At 44.2% G+C, this 21558-nt stretch overlaps 4 protein-coding genes across 6 annotated transcripts; 3 read left to right on the forward strand and 1 right to left on the reverse strand.

Annotated features, from left to right (window-relative positions):
* Positions 1 to 57: 57 nt before the first annotated feature.
* On the forward strand, positions 58 to 6041 carry chn1 (chimerin 1). Its single transcript, XM_037240507.1, has 7 exons — positions 58 to 337; positions 1571 to 1655; positions 3567 to 3740; positions 3981 to 4058; positions 4933 to 5070; positions 5203 to 5308; positions 5431 to 6041. The coding sequence occupies exons 1-7, from the start codon at positions 86 to 88 to the stop codon at positions 5600 to 5602; spliced, it is 1005 nt and encodes a 334-aa protein (XP_037096402.1). The 5' UTR covers positions 58 to 85; the 3' UTR covers positions 5603 to 6041.
* Positions 6042 to 7734: 1693 nt separating this feature from the next.
* LOC119115673 (acetylcholine receptor subunit alpha) lies at positions 7735 to 11692 on the forward strand. Its single transcript, XM_037240463.1, has 9 exons — positions 7735 to 7987; positions 8699 to 8841; positions 8918 to 8962; positions 9174 to 9283; positions 9557 to 9752; positions 9901 to 10138; positions 10580 to 10803; positions 11126 to 11362; positions 11447 to 11692. Exons 1-9 carry the CDS (start codon positions 7945 to 7947, stop codon positions 11573 to 11575), a joined length of 1365 nt encoding a protein of 454 aa, XP_037096358.1. The 5' UTR covers positions 7735 to 7944; the 3' UTR covers positions 11576 to 11692.
* Positions 11693 to 12163: 471 nt separating this feature from the next.
* gpr155a (G protein-coupled receptor 155a) lies at positions 12164 to 18498 on the forward strand. 2 transcript variants are annotated; one of them, XM_037240413.1, is made up of 16 exons: positions 12164 to 12410; positions 12910 to 13398; positions 13537 to 13936; positions 14027 to 14189; positions 14310 to 14465; positions 16004 to 16087; positions 16156 to 16276; positions 16349 to 16433; positions 16635 to 16725; positions 16789 to 16981; positions 17216 to 17284; positions 17371 to 17501; positions 17583 to 17678; positions 17749 to 17813; positions 17936 to 18073; positions 18234 to 18498. In XM_037240413.1, exons 2-16 carry the CDS (start codon positions 12966 to 12968, stop codon positions 18427 to 18429), a joined length of 2421 nt encoding a protein of 806 aa, XP_037096308.1. In that variant the 5' UTR covers positions 12164 to 12410; positions 12910 to 12965; the 3' UTR covers positions 18430 to 18498. The 2 variants fall into 2 exon arrangements, with proteins under 2 accessions (XP_037096308.1, XP_037096309.1); XM_037240414.1 differs by having other exon boundaries at positions 12223 to 12416.
* A 491-nt stretch (positions 18499 to 18989) lies between these two features.
* scrn3 (secernin 3) lies at positions 18990 to 21443 on the reverse strand. 2 transcript variants are annotated; one of them, XM_037240468.1, is made up of 7 exons: positions 21296 to 21443; positions 21016 to 21223; positions 20751 to 20932; positions 20480 to 20679; positions 20060 to 20272; positions 19712 to 19874; positions 18990 to 19565 (listed from the first exon to the last, which is right to left on the reverse strand). In XM_037240468.1, the coding sequence occupies exons 2-7, from the start codon at positions 21169 to 21171 to the stop codon at positions 19208 to 19210; spliced, it is 1272 nt and encodes a 423-aa protein (XP_037096363.1). In that variant the 5' UTR covers positions 21172 to 21223; positions 21296 to 21443; the 3' UTR covers positions 18990 to 19207. The 2 variants fall into 2 exon arrangements, with proteins under 2 accessions (XP_037096363.1, XP_037096364.1); XM_037240469.1 differs by having other exon boundaries at positions 21303 to 21369.
* Between the last annotated feature and the right edge of the window lie 115 nt (positions 21444 to 21558).

The raw sequence follows: 21558 nt of genomic DNA on the forward strand, positions 1-21558 counted from the left end.
TCGTTGAAGTGATTTCAAGCTCACCTCTGGGACTTCATGTTTGGACCTCAGGGCAGTCTCTTCAGCTGAGCTGGGAGAACCTAGGATGCCATCCAAAGAGCCCTATGAGGCTCTCAAGGAGGACAAATCTGTGGTGCAAAGAGCCAAACGAGAGGCCAATCAAGAGGAGATTTTGGCAGCCGCTCTTGGGATGAGGATGGGGCCCGAGAAGCCCACGGCTACCTTCTGGCAACCGCTGAAACTCTTCGCCTATTCGCAGCTCACCTCGCTGGTCCGGAGAGCCTCGCTGAAGGAAACGGAGCGGGTGGCCATATCGGAGAAAGTCCACAACTTCAAGGTGAGGCTGGAATTTGAAAGCAAACTTACCTGAGCTTCTCACGCTGAGGGAAACGGAAGGGGAGGGGGGAGTTGCCGAATAGGAGATGCGATTTAAAAACACAACTGTTTTGGTCCGTATGATGAAAAGAAAATCGGTGGGGTGCCTTGTGTACCACTGCTGTTAATTTGAGTGGCAGATGGAGAGATTAGGCCAACGGAGGAGAGAAAACAGCGCTCGGTACTTCCAACGCTCATGTTTTGCGCTGCTTGGAATTGAGAGCAGGAAGAGAAACGTTACCAGCGAGGCTTTGAACCGCTGCCGCCCTCTTGCCTCTGTCTTTGTTCCCATTTCTTAGTAATAAATGTTCCTTTGAGAACAGTTCCTGTATTTCAAAACCCATGAGCAAGAAAACCACAATATCTAAAACCCAGATGGAGCCTTGTAAAACCTCGAGTCGATGTTCTCTGATTGAAAAAGAAGCACACACTTTCCCTCATTAGATAATACTCTCAATGATACATTTAATAGATTAATAACAAATGGCAGTACAAATATTTGTTTTCCAAGGCTAGCCCAAAAGTCTGTGCATTTCAAAATAGATTCTGTCAGCATTAGCAGTGCTACTTGGGGGGCCCCTCACAATGCTTTTTAAAATATGGACACAATACATGCTCCTAATATATTTCCTTTTGATACAACAGCCACTAAGGGTTTGAAGGAAATAACCACATCGTTTATTTTGTCTTGCCTAAAAATCGCCATTCAAGGACAGCACAAAACCGGAACATAAGTAAACTATGTTTGGCCATCATATCATTTCAAAGACACAGAAAAAATTAGGCCTACTCGTGTGGTAGTATAGGGCAACTAACACACATCTGCCATCTAGTGGTGATTGGTGGCATTACAACTTAAATGTGCTCTCTTTTTTTGTTTTTGTTAAATCGAGACTGAATGTTTATCAGCATCTCTTTTGTGAAGATCAAAATTGCCCGTCGCTGTTCATTAGATGTTCATTTATCTGACGAAGCGGCTGTCTGTTGCCACGAAGGCTCAAACTGCCGCTTCTGGTTCCCGGGGGCCTCCCTGATTGGCTGGCTGCTGTTACCTGGTGGGCTTGTATGTTTCATGGATCCCCCACCTTCTGACAAAGGGAAGACATGAAATAAATAGCTATCCAGATTCCAGAGCAGTCCTTTTCAATATATCGTAATCACAATTATTAATGTATTGTTGTCTTGTGTGCTGCAGGTGCATACTTTCCGTGGACCTCACTGGTGCGAGCATTGCGCCAGCTTCATGTGGGGGCTGATGGCTCAGGGGGTCAAGTGTACAGGTATCTTTTCAAATGGCTCGCGTGTCTGATGACTAAGTGAGCATTGCTGTATATGGGTTACTTGGTTTTTAGTACATCTGGACCTGGATTATTTCTCTTTTAATCTCCAATCCCAATCGTGAAAACATTGGATTAGGGGGTTGGATAACAGATGAGTGGAACGATGATGTAACATTTTTTTCCACTTTATTGTTATTTTTTTGCGCATAACAACACAAGTAATTGGTGTTCCGTCCCTTTTTGACCCATCGTTATTTTTAACTTTTTAGATGTGGGTGTTGGTGTTTTATTGATGAAACAAAAGTGTGTCACCCGCACATTCGTTGTCAGCGGGAGCTTTGGCGTTAATTGTTAATGCTTCCGTTTTGAAATCTGACAGCAACCAAACGAAAGACGCGTATGTTTACAGTCTGGTTTCGGAGAGTCTGTCGCTGCCATTCCTTCACTCTCCGGCACCAGCGCCAGAATCTAGGGCACCAAAGTCTCTCATGGTGCTCAGATTTGCATACCAAAAAAAACCTGCTCCACCGCCCCCTTTCTCCCCTTTTGTATGAGCTCAACTGTTTTGGCCGAGCTCCAGGGAGCCAGCCTTTGCTTGCTGCTTGTTTTGCCACGTTTGCTCATCACCCCCCGCCCCCCCAACTTCATCTTATCATGCCCGTGACGAAAAACAAAGCTGACGTGTCCCTTTAATGACGTGCTGAGCTCCGAGCGAGGGCAAGCGACTCTGTTTCCACACACGTTCAAACGGATCCACTTCCACCAATCGGCTCGGTTACACGTAATTTTATAAAATATGAATTATTTATCCCACTCATAAGCAAGCCAGTTGGTGGGAGACATCACCATTAAGCATTGCCGCAGCCTCCTCGCCATAGCAACCAGTCAAAAGCGCTGACAGTGCAGTAAGATTGTCTCTCCCTGTCTGCTGGTGTTCCTTCCTTCCTTCCTTCGCCCCCACCTGGGACCCTCGCGGGCCTTCAATGCGAACACATGGACACAGGCGGCGTGGGCCTCCTCCATTATACTGCTTGTCAGATTCCCTTAAGAGAATCATCTCTTAAGGTAATTACATTTCTGCACCAATGCATATAAACGCTGCATTCTTCTCTCTTGGGACCTGAAATAATGTCTCCAGGTTCAGTTTGGAGAAGGTAGCATGCGATTTCAAAAATGTGGGTGGAATTTGGAAGAAACGAAAAAAATGCAAATGAAAACCTCCCTGAAATTAAAGAGGACTCAAAAGATCTAAGAGCTGGAGGAGCTGCTCCATTTTAGACTGCAAAAGTAGGTCTAGTGTAGCCTGCAGCGGCTGAATTGCCGCTTCCGCTGCCATTGTTGCTGCGTGAGCTCGGATTTAGAAGAAGGAGAAGGAAAAAAAACAGCAGCCCGCCTCCGCTTCTTAGCGTTCCTCAAATTCACAGCGTGAGTCTGCTCCTCTTAGGAAAACAAGTCAACTCTCTGAATTCAACATGGCAACAAAAATAAAATTCATCTTAGCCTACAGTGAACCTTTAATCCAGCCTGTGCTTTGTTTTACTCGGCTGTCTGCAGCCAGGTTGGCATTGCAAGTGAGAATCTGTTCTCACTTGGCCAGAAATTAAGCTCCATCAAGGACCACCAACTTGTAGATATAATGGTAGCGCATGACAAGGAGGCGGGGCTTCCTGACATTTCGGGTGTACACATTGATTGAGAAGACTAAGTCCTTTGTTATTTTCCCTGCCGGCCTAAACACAATAAAAGCGGCAATTATTTCATGTTGGAATTTGACTCAATACAAAAGCTCAATTAGATCGCTGAACCGAAAGAATCCATCAACAGGATCTTTTATTTCCCTAGACAAAGAACAATGAGAGGTAAATGAATGTTCCCGTGCTTCTCCAACCTTGTCCATGTCTTTTTCTGTAGACTGCGGCGTGAACGTGCACAAACAATGTTCACCTCTGGTTCCCGACAACTGCAAGCCAAGTCTGAGACACATCCGGAAAGTGTACAGCTGCGACCTCACCACCTTGGTGAACGCTCATAACACGGCACGGCCCATGGTGGTGGACATGTGCATACGGGAAATCGAGTCAAGAGGTGAGGAACATTCATGAGAGTCACGAGGAATTCCTGAGATGATTGTGTTTCACTCAAACCATGTCGGAGGAGCTCATCGCTTTGTCGTCTGCTCCTGACTGACGCCATTTTGATTTATGCCTTTATTAGGGTGCTTAGTGATGCAGAAAACAGTTTGCATTCGCCCATTATTTTTTGTCTGACGTGGGCATTATTTATGGCTGGAGTTCATTTCTCTGAAGCGTCTCCCTTGTCGTTCAGGATTAAAGTCGGAAGGTCTCTACAGGATATCGGGATTCAGCGACTCCGTGGAAGAAGTCAAGATGGCGTTTGATAAAGGTTAGCGTTCTTTTTGTCCGCTCACGCCGCAGAGACTGACTTGACTCGGCACGCTTGCGCATCTTCAGATGACGGCGACCGTCACTTGAGCTTAATTACAAAGTGACACATTTGAAAAGATTAGTGAGGGTCCCTCCGGGGGTGACAAGCAAGTGTTCCTCATGTGCTGTGTTGACACGAAGCCCCTGAAGGGGGAGCAACTCCAATTTTTGTAATACAAGTAGTCTATGTGGAGTGCAAGATAAAAAAAAAAAAGGTCACAAAAAGTATTGTGTTAAAAAATACATTTCAAACAAAATACCAATAAATGTCTAATGTAGTTAGAATTAGTTATACTTATTTTAAAAGCACTCTTGTTTTTATTTAATATTATTTTATCAATGAAAATATTTCTCAATTTCATTTTTTTTCATTAACTACAATAATCTTGTATATTAAAATTATCTCAAATATCATGCTAAAAAAATAATTATTGTGCATATGAGTATTAAAAATATAATTATGGTGTACAGCCATGTAGGGGGAAAAAAAATAGTCACACTCCAAACTGATCTTTAAAAATCAGCAGTGTGTGCCGTGTGAATTTTAACTGGAGCAGTGGACTTTCCCGGATGGGCATGTGGGAGATCATCCATGACAGAGTGTCATTCCAGCTCACAGCACTGTGATGTTCAGCCTGCCGGCGCAAGTAGGCCACGGCCACGGCTACGCTCGCCAAAGCACACACACCACCCAAGGGAGAGTGGCAATCAAACCAAAGCAGACCCTTCGAGACCAGAGCGAGCAAAAAGTGCCACTCAAGCCCGCTACTCATTTGGCTTCCCTCTTTTTGCCTCGTTCCATCTATTCCTTGTCCCATCACACGTCCTCACAGCCGGCGAGAAAACAGACATCTCTGTGAAAACATACGAAGACATAAACATCATCACGGGCGCTCTGAAGCTCTACCTGCGCGATTTGCCCGTCCCCGTCATCTCGTACAACGCCTACCCAAGGTTCATCGAGGCCGCAAGTGAGTCTCCAGTACTTTGATAACCATTAGCGCGCACCCGTTGAGAGATGCTAATGGCCGGAAAGAACTTCATTGATTTTTCTCAATGCAGTCTCGTGAGTTGCGCCCACTTTAACCATGTTCATCCATTAGAGCTCACGGACCCGGACAAGAAGCTCGAAGCGTTCCGAGAGGCGCTGGCTATGCTGCCCGCATCGCACCATGAAACTCTCAAGTATCTCATGGCGCATTTAAAAAGGTGAGGAACCAAGAAAATATCAATTTTTGTTGCTTAGTATGCAAGTGTACCTAATATAATGGCCAGTGAGGTTACCAAGCGTCACACCTTGTAAAAAAATCTTTCAAAATTTGATGTTTCAGGGTAGCCCAACATGAGAAAAGCAACCTTATGAGCGCCGAGAACCTGGCCATTGTTTTCGGACCCACATTGATGCGCACTCCGGATCTCGACGCCATGAGCGCTCTCAATGACATCCGTTACCAGAGGCAGGTGGTGGAGGCGCTCATTAAAAATGTCGACGCTCTCTTCTGAGTGCAAGGACAAAATGTTGCGGGCAGGCCCTCAAACCTGCTTTTTGTTCAGAAAAAGATTTTTTTTTTTTTTTTAAAGCCCTTTGTACTTTCTGCCTCCCCATTTCTGTCGGGGGATTTATGCATCAAGCTGACATAGCAGCATGCAGCCGTACTTTGTAGTCGTATCTCAGCATGTGGAAGGATTGTTTCACTGTGATTTTGTTTTTTCTGTGCTGTGATAGCCTTAGAGGGGGGGTACTTTTTTCAACGTTTTTTTATTTTTTTTTATTACCTCTTTCTTGAATGAATCGGAATTTTCCCTGTCAATGTGTACAAAAAGGTGCATTTGCCTGACTTTTATTGTACTGTAAATGGCATTTTTTGTGAATTAATTTTGTACTGTCATTTGTACACAACTTGTGCATGGTCAGTTTAGTTTATTAAACTGATAAAACAATTGTGAGTCGAGTGAGGTCACTTGATTTAAACATTTCAATATGAAAGTTGCCCATCAATTTGTTATACAATAGTGTTGCGCTGAAAAGAGCTTATTTCATCACGTTTTAATGGAAATGAAACATTTTGGTTTATGTGTGTCGCGGCCAGCTGCTGGGTAACCTTGAGAAAGGCGCTGTTTGTCCTTAGTTATGCATACTTAGCAGCAGTGACAGGTTGTCCCTTAAAGCATCACACCATGTGACTGCCTGAACTCCTCCATCACTCAAAGTAATTCGCTGTGAAACTCAAACCAGCCGTCATCTCTGAACGCACGCATGCAGATTCACACGAGAAGTGATGGCACAACATCACACTTTTTTTTTATTCTCCCCCCATCCTACAAAACAACCAAGACGCAATCAGCGCTTGACATCCAATCAGTCGGACGTCAGGCCCCGGCGTCACCTTAGCTTAATTTGAAGCAAACCCTCACTTGTCTCCTGGTGATTGTGCGGTGAAAAAAATTGGATTTTCATTCAAGCATTTAGCATCGGGCAAATTTATCATTGCGTCATCCTCCATCACTGATGCTGGGATAAGCTCGCGGTTGGCCGCTGCTTTGTCTACGCTGGATAGGCACCGTTGTTGTTAATGAGAGTTCATTTCAAGAGCCGTGATCCATGAGATAAGTGACCTTTGTTGGCTGTGCTGAATAGATTCACAAAAGCGGTTTGTACGTCGCTCTTGTTTGCGGAGCGTATCCGCATCCTCCAGTTATTGTTCAATCAGGCGTTTGTATTTAGTAGTCTTATGTTGTCCTCTTTTATTGTGCTCGCCCTACAGATATTATTTTTATTCAAATTCAATGGCTCATTGAAGATGTTTTAAACAGAAAAGCCTCAAGTTTATTTCGGGTTATGTAAACGGGATTCTTTTATTAGTTCAAGCTACATTAATGGGAAATTTAATGAAACTTCCATCATCGTTTACATCCGATTGTAACTTTTCTATCATGGCCGCTTTTGACTAATCAAAATATAAAAATTGCGCAAATTCAAAACTGACTTGTCAATGTCACATGAAGACACAGAAATGATGGCAAGAGAGTCAGGGGGAGGATTTGGGCAAATCTCTCTTAATTCAGACATTGCCAAAATGGTGATCTGACCCTAAGTGAGATAAATGAGGCCCTTGGTTGAGCGCGCAGTTGGTTGAACACATGGCAGGTGTACGGATATTGAGTTGAGTGACCCGAAACGGGGGCACCAAGATGGCAAGCAAGCAACGGAGACATGGGGGGTGCATTTTTGACTTCTCAGAAAATATTACAAATAAATACACAACCCCAACCTAACAGAATCAAGATGGCCGCCTTAGACGCTTGCTAGCAAGCTAGCTAGTTAGCCATCCAGCTCGCCTTGTCTTTGTCCAATCAGATTTCACTCTAAAAGTGTTGTTGCCATGTCAATCTAATCTGCCCAGTTCCTTCAGAAACTGAAAATGCATCTTAAACTGTTTTAACAATGGAATTGTTTTGCAAATTAACCAAATTTCAAATTCATCACAGTGTATTTTTTGTATTTCGTTAAGCAAGAGTTTTCATTGTGGTCATTGATCATGTTGCCTCAAAGTTGTGTGCTGGCTGACAAGTTCACCGTGGTTTATTTTAGTGACGGATTACTGTGGCATGTTGCGCTTTAACGTGCGCCTCTCAAGTAACAAGCGTTGTCAGCCATTCACTCAGCTATCAGCTGTGGGACAATAACAACACGGTCGCTGCCAAAAGCGCCAGCTTTCTGAAGTGCAGCGAGTCGTTTGCCAGTTGTCAAAGAATGTTTTAGGTCGGTCAGACCTTCGCAATTCTCTCGTGGCCAACAGGCGTCGTGCTGAAGTTGGAGTGGACTTCTGGATTGATTGACAACAATGAATATGATCTCTCTCGTTTTTCACCTCATCATCTTGGCAGGTAAGAACTGGTTGAAAAGTGAATGGATTTCTTTTTTTTGGTATGTTTAGCGTCTCATTTCAAAAACAATTTCATATTGTAAATTCAAGAAGCTGCCAGGAGACTGCAACCTAACCCCAAATCAAAACTAATGAGTCGATATTTGAGTGACAAGGGCACGTGCACGCTTCCTCATTTGGCTTTTCCATTTTTTTTTTCTCATCTGTCAGCACGTCTTGGTCCAGGCATGATTACCAGTGGCGGGCGATTCCATAATAGTTTTTCCAATTGAACCATCCAAGCGTTCACGTCTTTGTCAAAATGACCTTGGCGTCAAGGTGAACTGGGAAATACAAATAGGTCTTCCTCACATTGCTGTGGAGAAAAATGAAGGCAATAAATATCACTTAAGAATACTTAAGCAATTTTGAATCTATGATATTGTTATTCTTTTGTTATTTAGCTAATTTCCACTGATTTATACCGTCAATATTTGTGCTTCATAAATATTTATTTTACTCTGGTGAACACAAAGGCTACTCACATATCGTACGAGTGTCCGGGTGATACTTATCACGTTTATTCCCGTCACATTCATAAGGGGGACATAATCGCTTGCCAACACAATTACGAGCCGCACACAGGAGTCGTCATGCTGTTAAATACGACCGCTGCTAATCTCTTTGTAAACAAGTCCGTGAGAGTGTCCCGTGTGCTTTCTTTCTTCTGGAGCTGCCACCAGCGCTACTGAAGATGAAACCCGCCTGGTCAAAACCCTCTTTACCGGTTACAATAAGGTGGTCCGGCCCGTCAATCACTTTAAGGACCCGGTGGTTGTCACCGTGGGCCTGCAGCTTATCCAGCTTATCAGTGTGGTAAGATGTCAGGACACACACCAAAAAAGTCCATTTCAATTTATCGGTTGTCGGAATAAATTTATTGAATCAACAGGATGAAGTCAACCAGATTGTCAACAGCAATGTGCGACTTAAGCAGGTTTGAGAACTTCACTTTGTTTTATATTTTACAAGTCATCTAGCCTAGTGTTGGGGAAACGAAGCTTCAAGTTTGCTTCATGAACCAGTTGTATTTGTTTTTCATTCCTCCAGATGGCACTGTTGTTCAAAAGACAACCATTGTCTGTGTGGTTGTGAAACTCGTCTCTATTTATATTTGCTTTACTTTCCATTGTCTGATTCTTCTCCAGCAATGGACCGATGTCAACTTAAATTGGAACCCGGAGGATTATGGTGGCATCAGAAAGATCAGAATTCCCTCCACTGACATTTGGCGGCCCGATCTGGTGCTCTACAACAAGTAGGCGTTTGATTGTGTTCATGTCTGCTCTCCGTGATTTGTATCGGCAGCTGAGTGATCTCCTGAACACAAGCTAAACACCTGTCAGTCGTGTTTTCACTCTCTCCAGTGCGCTTGTGGAAGCTCGGGTGAGGTTTCATCGTGCTAAATATAGCCGGTGGAGTAGACCTTTCACACACACATACTCCATATGTTACATCTGACATCTAGCACTGTCGCCTTTCGTTATCGTTCAAATCACAATGTTGACTCCTTTTTTTGTCGTGCTCGCAGCGCCGACGGCGACTTTGCAATCGTGCACGAGACCAAAGTGCTGCTGGAGCACACGGGAATGATCACATGGAATCCTCCCGCCATTTTCAAGAGCTACTGCGAGATCATCGTGCTGCACTTCCCCTTTGACCTGCAGAACTGCAGCATGAAACTGGGCACCTGGACCTATGACGGGAACTTGGTCGTCGTCAATCCTGTAAATGATCTCTTTATTTCTGCCTTGTTGTCAAAACTGCTGGGTTATAAGTAACCCAGATTGGGTGGAATAGTTTAAAAAACATTGTTGAAAAATCTTTCTGGGTTTTTATCTTATATATTTTGGTGATGCTGCTTTGTCTCTGCAGGATAGCGATCGCCCCGACATGAGTAACTTCATGGAGAGTGGCGAGTGGGTGATGAAAGACTTCCGCAGCTGGAAGCACTGGGTCTACTACGCCTGCTGTCCAGAAACCCCCTACCTGGACATCACCTACCACTTCCTCATGCTACGCCTCCCGCTCTACTTCATCGTCAACGTCATCATCCCCTGCATGCTCTTCTCTTTCCTAACCGGACTTGTCTTCTATCTGCCGACCGACTCTGGTAAGCCACTTGGTGTTGTGTTGTAAGGAACGTGTTGCTTGTGAAGCCTTGTTGGTAAAATCAGCATCCAAGATGACCCCCTAAGTGCAGCTACAACATGTGCCAGCCTGAGGTCTCTACTCCACAAACAGCTCTGCTGCTGCATGCATCAGGCCCCGCCCCCGCTGTGTACATCGGCTTCATTAGCCAGCGTCCCTCTGTGCTGTCATATCTGAAAGCAATCCTTGGCTGTAATGTATAATACATCACTTGAGTCCTGTTTTGAAAAGTGGGCCGCTGCCAAAATACACTCCGTCACAACTGCCATGGGCAACTGCTTTGCAGTCTTGCATTTGATTTAATAGAACACAATTTTTAGCATGTTCCATGTAATGAAGCCTAAAACAATTCTGTCATTAAATTAAATATTCTGGTATTTTCATACTTTGTCGTATCACCCAGGAGAGAAGATGACCCTGAGTATCTCCGTCCTGCTCTCACTGACCGTTTTCCTGCTGGTCATTGTGGAGCTGATCCCGTCCACCTCCAGCGCCGTCCCTCTCATCGGGAAGTACATGCTCTTCACCATGGTGTTCGTCATCGCCTCTATCATCATCACCGTCATCGTCATCAACACTCACCACCGCTCCCCGAGCACCCACACCATGCCCCAATGGGTCAGAAAGGTCAGCGGATGACTGCATGTACAAACACTTTGTGTATTTCTACCTATTTACAGTGACGTGCAGACCTTCTATCCTTTTGTTATACTGCCGTCTAGTGGACAAAGACTAGCACAATAGTGGCTATAGATGGACTTATCAAACATTATAATGAATACAGTACAGTATGTCTCTTGCCGTATTTAACAACAAAAAAATAAGAGTCTATTTGTTTGTGTAGTACTATTGTTAGGTAAGTAATTAAATAATTATTGATGACTTAAATAAGCGCATGAAAGTCATGATCACTGACAAAAGTTTGTCTATTTTCTTTGGGGCGGAGCAGCTTTTCATCGAAACCATCCCAAACGTTATGTTCTTCTCAACGATGAAGCGTCCCGGAAAGGAAAAGCCGGTGAAGAACATCTACGGGGGCGACTTTGACATCTCTGACATCTCTGGCAACCAAGCCTCCGCCGTGCCTTACCAGTCACCCATAGCCAAAAACCCTGACGTCCGCACTGCCATCGAAGGAGTCAAGTACATCGCAGAGACGATGAAATCGGACGAAGAATCCAACAATGTAATGTGAACAGTGGTTTTGATGACATCATTCCATGGCTTTGGCCTATTTTGTGACAAGTGTCCCATTGTTGACTTTGTCCAGGCTGCTGAGGAGTGGAAGTTCGTGGCCATGGTGTTGGATCACATCCTGCTGTGTGTCTTCATGGCTGTATGTCTCATCGGCACATTAGGCGTGTTTGCTGGACGTCTCATTGAGCTCAGCATGCTCTAAATCGGAGGTTTTCAAAATCATAATGAATTGCACATTAAATGAAAATGGAAATTAGAGCTGAATAGAAATTTAAATACAACAAAAAACAAATACAACAACATATTTGAAAGATAAAAACAACTGGCCTGTTCTTTAGCAGTGATTCTTGTGTATACCACTAGAGGGAGCCCACGCACCCCGTTTTTGTGGCACCCGTTTACTCTTTTGGTGCTTGGAAAGGTGCTTTAAAATGACTGTAATTATGATATTGTGGATACCTGTATCATGATAGAGTAGTTTGTGCTTTGTATGAAACATGTGATATAATACATTTTAACATATCTAAAATAAATCCTGAGGATTATAATGTTCCAGCTTTGCACGTTTTCAGATATGTGAGGTGTTCCAAATGTGGTTATCATATGAATTGTGGTTGGAAGAAAACATGCATTGGTGATTGAATCCATATGCATTTTTTTCTAACAGAAAATGGATGGATGGATGATTTTACAATACGTAAGTGTACCTAATGGTGTGGCCGATGATTGTTCACATTGCCTGCGGCTGGCAGGCCAAGATAAGCCCCGCCCCTTCCTTCCTCTTTGGCTTGTGATTGGTCGACTTTATGTCGACGCTTCTTGTATTACGAAAGTCAACAGGCAGGCAAGTCATGTAAGAAAGCACCTTTGCCCATTTGCGTCGTTATCTTAGCCTGATTAAGTTTCTCACCGTTCGGCGTTTGTGTCAGTGTCGTTTGTTTGCTTTTCACCGGCCCACTTTAGCTCGCGGGCTAACAAGCATGGCTACTCCCACCGGGCTTTCACTGACACGAGGAGACAGAACATAGCAATCTGAGGTAACTGTGAGTTTCATTTTATTCTTGCGAGCTTTTTAAAATCTGCTTGGCTAATTTTGCTCAACCACACATGTGCTTCAAAACAGTATTTCGTGACCTTACTGAGCTAAATCACAGTCTCACAGTGCACCATCAAACTTACCTGTCACTCACTGTAGGTCACTGACATAAATAGTTGAATAAATGTGCATTATATTGTGCAGCAAGTATATAATTTGCATCTGTGGCGCACTATTTGAGAAAAACTGCTTTAAAAGAATACTTGAGTCTGTTATCATGTTTCAGCGTGTTTGTTTTGGGTGTTGCTGGAAGTTATCAGTCATTTGCTTACCTTTGTACCACAGCCAAGATAAGTGTTGGGCTTTTTTAAACAAACAATATATATGCAACAGTAATTAAACATTTTTTTTTTAAAAAGTGGGCCAAACCTTTGTCAGGATGTCTTGCGAAATGTTCCTTCTTTTGTTACATGTCTTGTGTTCTCTGTCTTGACTGACAGTCATGACGTCATTACGACCTCAACCCATGCGTGACTGCTGACATTGGTGAAAGAAAATGGCTCTCTTTACGACCGCTGCTACTATCTTTCCACATGGGGATGGAGACCCAACGGACCCCTCTGTCCCATCATCCAGAATATCCATCGAAAAGCTCCTCCCGGCTCTCTTTCAGTGCTTCGGCATCATCCTTTGTGGCTACATAGCCGGCAGGGCCCGAATCATAACATCCTCCCAAGCCAAAGGTTTAGGCAATTTTGTCTCCAAATTTGCTCTGCCCGCACTTCTTTTTAAGAACATGGTGCTGCTGGACTTTGGGAACGTCATCTGGCCCTTCATCTGGAGCATCCTCATCGCTAAAGCATCTGTGTTTGCCATCGTTTGCGTCCTGACGCTGGTTGTTTCCAGTCCGGAGAGTCGCTACAGCAAAGCCGGGCTCTACTCTATATTTGCCACCCAAAGCAACGACTTTGCTCTGGGCTACCCAATTGGTATGTAAGATGATGTCTGTAGGGCTGAACCATTAAAAAAAAAAATTTTTTTTTTTAAATTACCTCCAATGTAGGTTTTTTTAGTCATAGAGAATACAGCCACTGTTTCTAATGTTTTGACTCCATGTGTGTCCGCAGTTAAATCTCTATACGAGAGCACGCATCCAGAATACGTTCAGTACATCTACTTGGTGGCGCCCGTGTCGCTAATGCTGCTCAATCCCATCGGCTTTGCCTTTTGTGAGGTCCACAGATGGAAGGAACGGCGAGAGCACCAGCAGGGCAAACTTCTCATCGCGGGCCAAGTGGTGCTCCACGTTCTCCGCAACCCGATTGTCTTCATGGTCATCATTGGCATCGGGGCCCATTTTATCCTACACCAAAAGATTCCGGCTTTCATGGAGGACTTTGTGGATGGTTTGGCTACCTCCTTTGGAGGCGCGGCTTTGTTCTACTTGGGTCTGTCCATGGCGGGGCAGCTGAAGAAATTAACCAGGTCCACTGTTGTGACGCTGATATTACTCTTGACTGCGAAGTTGTAAGTAAAAAAAAAATGTTGATAGCAGCCTTGTATTTATTTTTTTCTTTTGCTGAGTCAGACCTTTCTCTCCAATAATGCATTGCCCAGGTTGCTGTTGCCTCTGATTTGTAAAGACATGGTGGATCTTCTCGACAACACCAACCCCTCCAACCAATCCAGCCTCTCCAATTACGCTTTTCTCTACGGAGTATTTCCCACGGCGCCCAGCGTCGCCATCTACGCTACGTATTACAACGCCCAGCTGGAAGTGGTGAGTCATGAATGTTTAAACTTGCTAGATTTGACAAACAGCTTATTATGAACTCACCTCAAACGGGTTTATCATGTTTGATGTGGTCCCGACTGATCGGTCCATGTCTTTTCCTACTAGGTTATTTCCGGGATGGTGATTAGCACTTTGCTCTCAGCTCCAATAATGTTTACCTCCGCCTGGCTGCTTACCCTCCGCCAGATGGATCCTCGGCTTCTGATGAGCACGTTGCAAGATGTCAGCTTTGATATAAGCATCGTCTGTTTAGTGACACTGGTGAGTCATTTCAGAAAAAAAAGAAAGAAAGAAAAAGCACAACTTCGCCCTATTTTTAGGAAATAGATTGTTTTCAGAGTCAAAGGTTCACTTCCTCATTCAAGATTCAAGATTCAAGAGTATTTATTCGCCATGTTTGAGCGTGCCAAACAAGGAATTTGACTTCGGTAAAACACACCCTCTGTTCAACATATAGGTGACTAACAACACTCAGGACATGTGAATAATGGCAAAAACAGTGTAGACAAATTCAAAAGGTGTGAAGAGCAGGATGTTATTGCACAGTAATGCCTCTGAGACTCTATGAGTGGTGTGAGTTCATCAGAGCAACAGCCTGGGGGAAGAAGCTGTCTCGGTGTCTGCTGGTTTTGGCGTACCGAGCTCTATAACGCCGTCCGGAGGGGAGTAGTTCAAACAGACTGCAACCTGGGTGAGAAGGGTCTGTAGAGATGTTCCTTGCACGTTTCCTGGTCCTGGACAGGTACAAGTCTTGGATAGAAGGGAGGTTGATTCCAATGATCTTTTCTGCAGTCCTGATTGTCCGTTGCAGTCTGTGCTTGTCTTGTTTGGAGGCTGATCCAAACCAGACAGTGATGGAGGTGCAGAGGACAGACTGGATGATGGCAGTGTAGAAGGTCTTCAGAAGCTCTCGCGGCAGGTTGAACTTCTTGAGCTGTCTCAGGAAGTACAGCCTCTGCTGGGCCTTCTTCCGGACAGAGTCTATGTGGCCGGTCCATTTCAGGTCCCGAGAGATTGTGGTTCCCAGGAACTTGAAGGTGTCTGTGGAGAGAATAGTATTACTGCGGATAGTGAGGGGTAAAAGTGGTGAAGGGTCTCGCCTGAAATCCACTGTCATCTCCACGGTCTTGAGCGGGTTCAGCTCCAGATGGTTTTGGTTGCACCAGTGGACCAGCCGCTCCACCTCCTGTCTGTACGCAGTCTCATCACCGTCCTGGATCAGTCCGATGAGAGTGGTGTCGTCTGCATACTTCAGGAGCTTCACAGGAGAGTCATCTGAGGAGAAATCATTGGTGTAGAGAGAGAAGAGCAGTGGGGAGAGGACGCACCCCTGAGGGGCTCCAGTATTGGTGGTCCGGGTGTCAGATGTGATGCCCCCCAGCCTCACACGCTGTCTCCTGTTGGTCAGGAAGCTGGTGATCCACTGACAGGTGGGGGCAGGCACCGCAAGCTGGATGAGCTTCTGTTGGAGGATGTCAGGAGCGATGGTGTTGAACGCCGAGCTGAAGTCCACGAACAGGATCCTGGCGTACGTTCCTGGAGTGTCCAGGTGGTGCAGGATGTAGTGCAGTCCCATGTTGACCGCATCATCCACTGACCTGTTTGCCCGGTAGGCAAACTGGAGGGGGTCAAGCAGGGGGCCCGTGACCTCCTTCAGGTGGTTCAGCACTAACCTCTCGAAAGATTTCATGACCACAGATTCATTGTCACTTTTAGCCCAGTTCAAAGGAACTTCATTAGAAAATAAAACTCCACAAAATACTCAAAATAAAACTTTCTTTCGTGTATTTCCCCGACAGCTGTGGACCATCGCCGTCATGTTTTTTAGGAAGAAGTACAAGAGGCCGCCTCACTTGTTCACAACCAACCTTTTCGTGGCACAGGTGAGTGCGCAAAAACAGTTCAAGGTTCAAAATCATCTCTGAGCATTAACTGGCATTATTTGTTTTAGTTACTCACTTGTTTGGGAATGATCGTGTGGAAATTTGTGGCGAGAAGACACGACTTTGTCGGCCAGATATTGTCTTTCACGCTTCTGTGCACCTCGCTCTATTGCACTTATATTTGGCCAGGTATGTTTAGAATACACAAGGACGTCATAAAGAGGCGCTGATTGGTTTTAACGCCCGTGTTTCTCATCTTAGGCATCATTGCACTCTCTATTGTACTCCTGAGAAGGTTTGAGCATCGCAAGGTTTCGTCTGGCTGGTTTCTTATTGCGGGCTGGGGGTGAGTACGGCTCAATTTTTAAAATGGCTTTTTGATGAGCTTAGTAGCAAATAAATCCATAAAATACATATTTAAAAAATTGTCTAAAAACTAGTTGGTTGTTACTATTTTGCACTGTAATATATATATATATATATATATACTATTTTATTTTTTTATTTACATTTTTTTAAATTTAATGAACTTTTTTCTGATGAAAAGGATCCCTGCATTCATAACTGCCGTGTTGCTCATCTGCGGGGAAAAACTCCCGAACACCTTGGATTCGTCGCTCTTTTACAGCAAACCGCAAGTATGTGGTGAAAATCAATTTTTGCAGTTTGTGCTGCTTCCTTATGTGTGTTTGCTTTGACAGATCATCTGCAGCACTTTTGTGCTATCCGTCAGTATACTACTATTGGGAGGGTGCTTGGTGTTTCTCAGTCGAGAAAGCTGGGCACAAAAAGACCAAAATCGGGAGGAGAATACGTCCGACGAAGACCTCGTGACTGAACAAGATAATCACGCTCTGTTTGAACCAGAAGACCAGTCAGCAGATCCCAACACAGGTACTGTTATTGAACGCATCAAAAAAGTCCTTATAACATCGTTATACTGCCCCCAGGTGGCCAACATAGGCATAACAGGAGCTGCATTCAATTGCTGTAGTGACAAAAATTGATTATTTGGAATTATTTTATTTTTTTCATTACTGTTATGCAGTATAACAGGTGGTATTCTCCCCCCCATTTAAAAACGCATTACTTTTTTTTTCTGATTATAAATTGCTGTCACTTTGTCAGTGTGCGAATGTCCGCCATCCCAGCCCATGCTCATCACAAGTTTGAACCCCACGACAAACACACTCGCAGGTATCAAGCAATAATCTGAATTTGAATTTACTGCCTGCACAGGAGGAGGAAATGTTTATTCCAAATGTGTACTCTGCCCCCCTCAGGTCAAAGTGAGAATTGCAATGATTCAAACGTGTGCCTCGAGTTCCGAGTGGAAGAGCACCATTGGGATGAAGATAGACAAGTGGCCCGTCATGTGCTCTTGTGTTTGCTTCTGGCTGTCGGCTCGCTAGTTGTGAGTACAACAACAACAAAATCACGTCTTATTTAATGTACTGACTGGTCCTTCAGCTGCATTTTCCTCCCCTTGTGGTAGAACTTGTCCAGCTGTGTGTGGTTGCTCTTGTACCAAGACCCGGGTCGACTTTACGTGGAGCTGCAGTTTTTTTGTGTGGTGGCCAACTACGGGCAGGTTGGTGTTCTAATATTGCTGAGAGTGCAGTAAGTCACACAGCACATGATGGCGTGTCATGTGATTGCAGGGCTTTGTCTCCTTTGCTCTGTTTGGCCTGGACAAACATCTCATCATACTGCCGTTTTGGAGAAGGTGAGAGACCAATACTATTGTAAAAATACTCGAGTCACACTGTTATAAATAGAACACCTATTAATAGCTAGCGTCCCAAATTGTTTATTAAAGGTTGATGTTTGTTGTTGTCTGTGGCTTAGGTTACGCACACTTTGGTATGGAAAAAGACAAGAAGAGCAACCACAAAGTAACGTGAGCGAGGAGATCAGGATGACGTGCACTGACTTCATCAAAAACCATAAAGAGCAGTGTTTTCACGACATTGTCAGGAAGAAAAGGTGAGAGCATGTCCTGTTCAAGGAAATGAGTAAATATTTTTCCTGACATTACACTTTTGTTCTATTGTCTCTTGTTCCGTTCATTTTTTTTATTTATTTTTTTTACCCCTTCTAAAAATTGTACATTGCTCAAAAACAAAACTGAGATTTTTTTTTCCAGGTGTGGGGTGAGGACAATGGTGGACTGTTTCCTGGGCTGTGAATTTGTGGAGTGGCTGCAGCAGGCGGGCTTGGCTCAGGATGGAGACACGGCCGTACTCTACGGCACCCATTTGCTGCAGGGCGGCGTTCTTCAGCACATCGAGGAGGAACGCGCCTTCCAAGACGCTGCCATATTTTACTCCTTTGTGACCTAAGCCGTCACCCAGTGAGTACTTGAACTTCGGCGCTGTATGAAGGTGGCTACGCTTCAAAAAGCGCTTAAGGCCAGTCAGTAGCTATTCGGGGGCACGAAAGCTGCAAGTTGTTGCTTGCTCTCAGATGTGAATGTAGCCATGGCATTTTCAGCCTGCAGGCAAACCAAACATGCATGGTGTTTAATAATAGAGATGCACCTTTCAGAAGTGATGACGTGTTCATATGTGGAGGACTAATTAATAGCATATTTAATTCCTCACAACTACGATTGTATTATAGCTTGAAAATCAAAATGAACCAAATGGTCAATACAGAACCTAAAAGTATTTTTTTGAGCAGTGATAGTACTGTCAACATTTGTGCCAGTATGTGAGTGTATATGTACAAAGAAATAAGGTTATTTCTGGTTACCTCACCACCAAAGAAGGGATTTTGAACTTTGTCTTTTTTTGAGCATTTGTCTTGTCTGTAGCACATGTTTGTTTGCACATTTAAAAAAAAAAAAAAAAAAAAAGGTCCATTACCATCAAGGCTATTTATTGATGATAACAATACTGGATAAACGGCAGGAAAATAAATTTCATTTTTGCTCAGGTGGAATCTTATTGCAAGCTAAGAACTGTATTCACATTAAGTAAATATTTATAAATAATTATATGCAATTATGACACATTTTGTACAGTGCTGCTTATTTATGGATTGTTTTGAATAAATCTGCAGATAATGCTACTGACAATTACTGTGTGGAGTATATCACTTTGATGTGCTTTCTATTGATCACTGGACTTTGGAGCCTTTGCCGTAGAGCTCCATCTCATCCCTCACAACGCTAGGGAACAAATCCAGCAAAGTCTCGGGCTGCTCGACGCCGCGATAAAGAATCTCCTCCATCTGTTTCATTCTCTCACCTTCCAACTTCCTCATACCAAGTGTGATCCGCTCTCCCCGCTCCTTGTGCGTTTCAATGATGGCCGCCGCCACCTCGTGTTTGGTGAACAAGCTGTGCTTTCTGTCAGGCTTGCTTTGGAAGCGAGGCTTCTTCTTGACTGGGTCTTCCGAGCCGTAACTGGGAGAAGTGGTCTCCTTTAGCTCCACTCGCATGTTTTCCACAAAGACGAAGGGTTTGAACACCGACCTGTTGTAAGAAGGAGAGCACTACTGTAGGTTATTAATTTGCAATGGCTTGGACTTTCTGTTTTTAGTCATTCGAATCAACTCTTGCCTCCTTACCCTCCAGCTCAGCCTAATGAGGACAAGTTAAACAGAAAATAGGTGCTGCACCTTTCAGGGTCCGGAGTGGCAGTGAAATAGTGAACCCCCGGCAGAGTGGGATCCACAGGTACCACCGACACCATACTGGCTGTTGTCATGAACATGCCCTCCATATTGATGCCGCTGTCTTTGTCCCTCAGGATGTCCATCATCGTCTGAGCGGTGATGTGCCCTTTAAGGGATTTATTTTTTATTACAACTCGGACAAAAAAAAAGCTGGAGACTTGTCAGGTGAAATGTCTTGACGAATCTAAAATGCACTATAATTTTTACAGCTGAACCGAATTTGACCTTTTGAATGTCCAATTTGTGGATTATTTCACTAGTTTTTGAACAACCTGCTGTACATGAGCTAACCGTTACTCTTTCGCAGCAGATTCTTTCCTTCACAGTATCGACTGCCGGGTGCTTCAATCCTGGCCGTGTTCATGTAGGAGTAGATGGCAGCAAAGTTGAACGAAGCCTTTCCGTCCCACCAGCCTTTGCTTTGTGCATACTTGCGCAGGTCAGGATGTTCTCTGTCAATTTTGGTTGTGATGTTGTACTCATTTGAGATATTGCGATATCCACCTAAGGGGGCATAATAAAAGAAAAACATTTTTATAGTCAATCCAAAAGTACAAATGAGATTAGTCTTGAGTTTTTATCCTTAGCTAAGAGCACCCTCTAGTGGACGAAAAGTACAATACACTGCCTCATCCCATCTCTTTTGTCTATTAAAAGCTTTGCAGTTTTCCTGTGACAAAGTGAATGGGCCTAATAACTTGTTAATATTACCTTCCACTCTTTCTGCAGCCCAATACTTGGCGGAGGTCTCCAGCACCCAAGCCTCCTTCCGGTCCGAGATCAGGAAGCTGTTGTGGTAAGTGAAATCACATTGTTCTTCTAAGCAACCCCCTCCTTGGCCATATTTTTCCAAAAGCTCGGCTATGACGTGCACACTTTTCTCAGCAGTGTCGGCTCTCTCAAGTGCGAGCCTGAAAAACAGGGTTTTTCTCAAGGCTGGCATGATGGTGAGCAATTACGATATTGTATAGTGTGGCCTTACCTGACAAGATCCATGCCAAGCAGAGCCTCCTCACCATCAGCACTCTCTCTTCCCCACACAGCCTCATTCCCAATACAAACTTGGTGCTCATTTGCACCCATTTCTGCACCCCACAGCCACGCTGGTCTGCTCAAAACAATTGCGTATGTGTGGGCAACTTGCTCGATCTCCATGTAAGTACACTTTTGACCAGAAGAAGAGACAGGTAAAATAGTGTGATCACAACTGGGTGACAAAAGTAGGAGACTGTGGCAAGTGCACCCACCTCGACCTTTGACCCTGGCTCATAGTCAGCAGCAGGGAAATAGAGCACTTCTTGGACTTCATCACATGGCCTGTCGGAATTCTTTCCAAAAATGATGCGCTGTCCCTCAGTGGAGGGGGGAAGAGCCACAAAAGTGTCACATGAACACGGATACATGCTGGTTCACAAGAGGACTAGACTTGATTGCGATGAGGACGTCACATATAACCTGAAAATAGACGACAGCGTTCAAGTGCAAACATAAGGTAAATCACACGCCATACAATAATATCATTGTTACCTCTTACGGTCTGTCGGTGTTTACAAATGTCGGTGGCTCGATTGTTTACGGCAGTCACGTGACAATACAGCTATTACCTGCATCGTAATTGTGACACAGGCAGTTGATACCAGTTTTATTACTTTGTATTTTCATGTAGAAATACACTACTCGTTTATTTCATATACTATTGAGACATATGATATATTATTTAATTTTACCAAAGTATCCCAAAACATTCTAAGATTTACGACACTTTCTGCGGTTTAATGTAACCTATCATG

This window comes from Syngnathus acus, chromosome 21 (genome assembly GCF_901709675.1).
Source record: "Syngnathus acus chromosome 21, fSynAcu1.2, whole genome shotgun sequence".
NCBI lineage: Eukaryota > Metazoa > Chordata > Actinopteri > Syngnathiformes > Syngnathidae > Syngnathus > Syngnathus acus.

Bases quoted from the DNA above. Each gene is read 5' to 3' on its own strand.
- chn1 (XM_037240507.1), top strand. From the start codon at position 86: ATGCCATCCAAAGAGCCCTATGAGGCTCTCAAGGAGGACAAATCTGTG. The intron at 1,656-3,566 runs GTATCTTTTCAA...CTTTTTCTGTAG, and splicing joins TCAGGGGGTCAAGTGTACAG to ACTGCGGCGTGAACGTGCAC. The intron at 5,309-5,430 runs GTGAGGAACCAA...TTGATGTTTCAG, and splicing joins CTCATGGCGCATTTAAAAAG to GGTAGCCCAACATGAGAAAA.
- LOC119115673 (XM_037240463.1), top strand. From the start codon at position 7,945: ATGAATATGATCTCTCTCGTTTTTCACCTCATCATCTTGGCAG. The intron at 10,139-10,579 runs GTAAGCCACTTG...CGTATCACCCAG, and splicing joins CTATCTGCCGACCGACTCTG to GAGAGAAGATGACCCTGAGT. The intron at 10,804-11,125 runs GTCAGCGGATGA...GGGGCGGAGCAG, and splicing joins TGCCCCAATGGGTCAGAAAG to CTTTTCATCGAAACCATCCC.
- gpr155a (XM_037240413.1), top strand. From the start codon at position 12,966: ATGGCTCTCTTTACGACCGCTGCTACTATCTTTCCACATGGGGATGGA. The intron at 14,190-14,309 runs GTGAGTCATGAA...TTTTCCTACTAG, and splicing joins ACAACGCCCAGCTGGAAGTG to GTTATTTCCGGGATGGTGAT. The intron at 16,088-16,155 runs GTGAGTGCGCAA...TATTTGTTTTAG, and splicing joins CCAACCTTTTCGTGGCACAG to TTACTCACTTGTTTGGGAAT.
- scrn3 (XM_037240468.1), bottom strand. From the start codon at position 21,171: ATGTATCCGTGTTCATGTGACACTTTTGTGGCTCTTCCCCCCTCCACT. The intron at 20,933-21,015 runs GTGGGTGCACTT...TCTGGTCAAAAG, and splicing joins AGCCAGGGTCAAAGGTCGAG to TGTACTTACATGGAGATCGA. The intron at 19,566-19,711 runs GTGCAGCACCTA...TTCTTACAACAG, and splicing joins GCCACTCCGGACCCTGAAAG to GTCGGTGTTCAAACCCTTCG.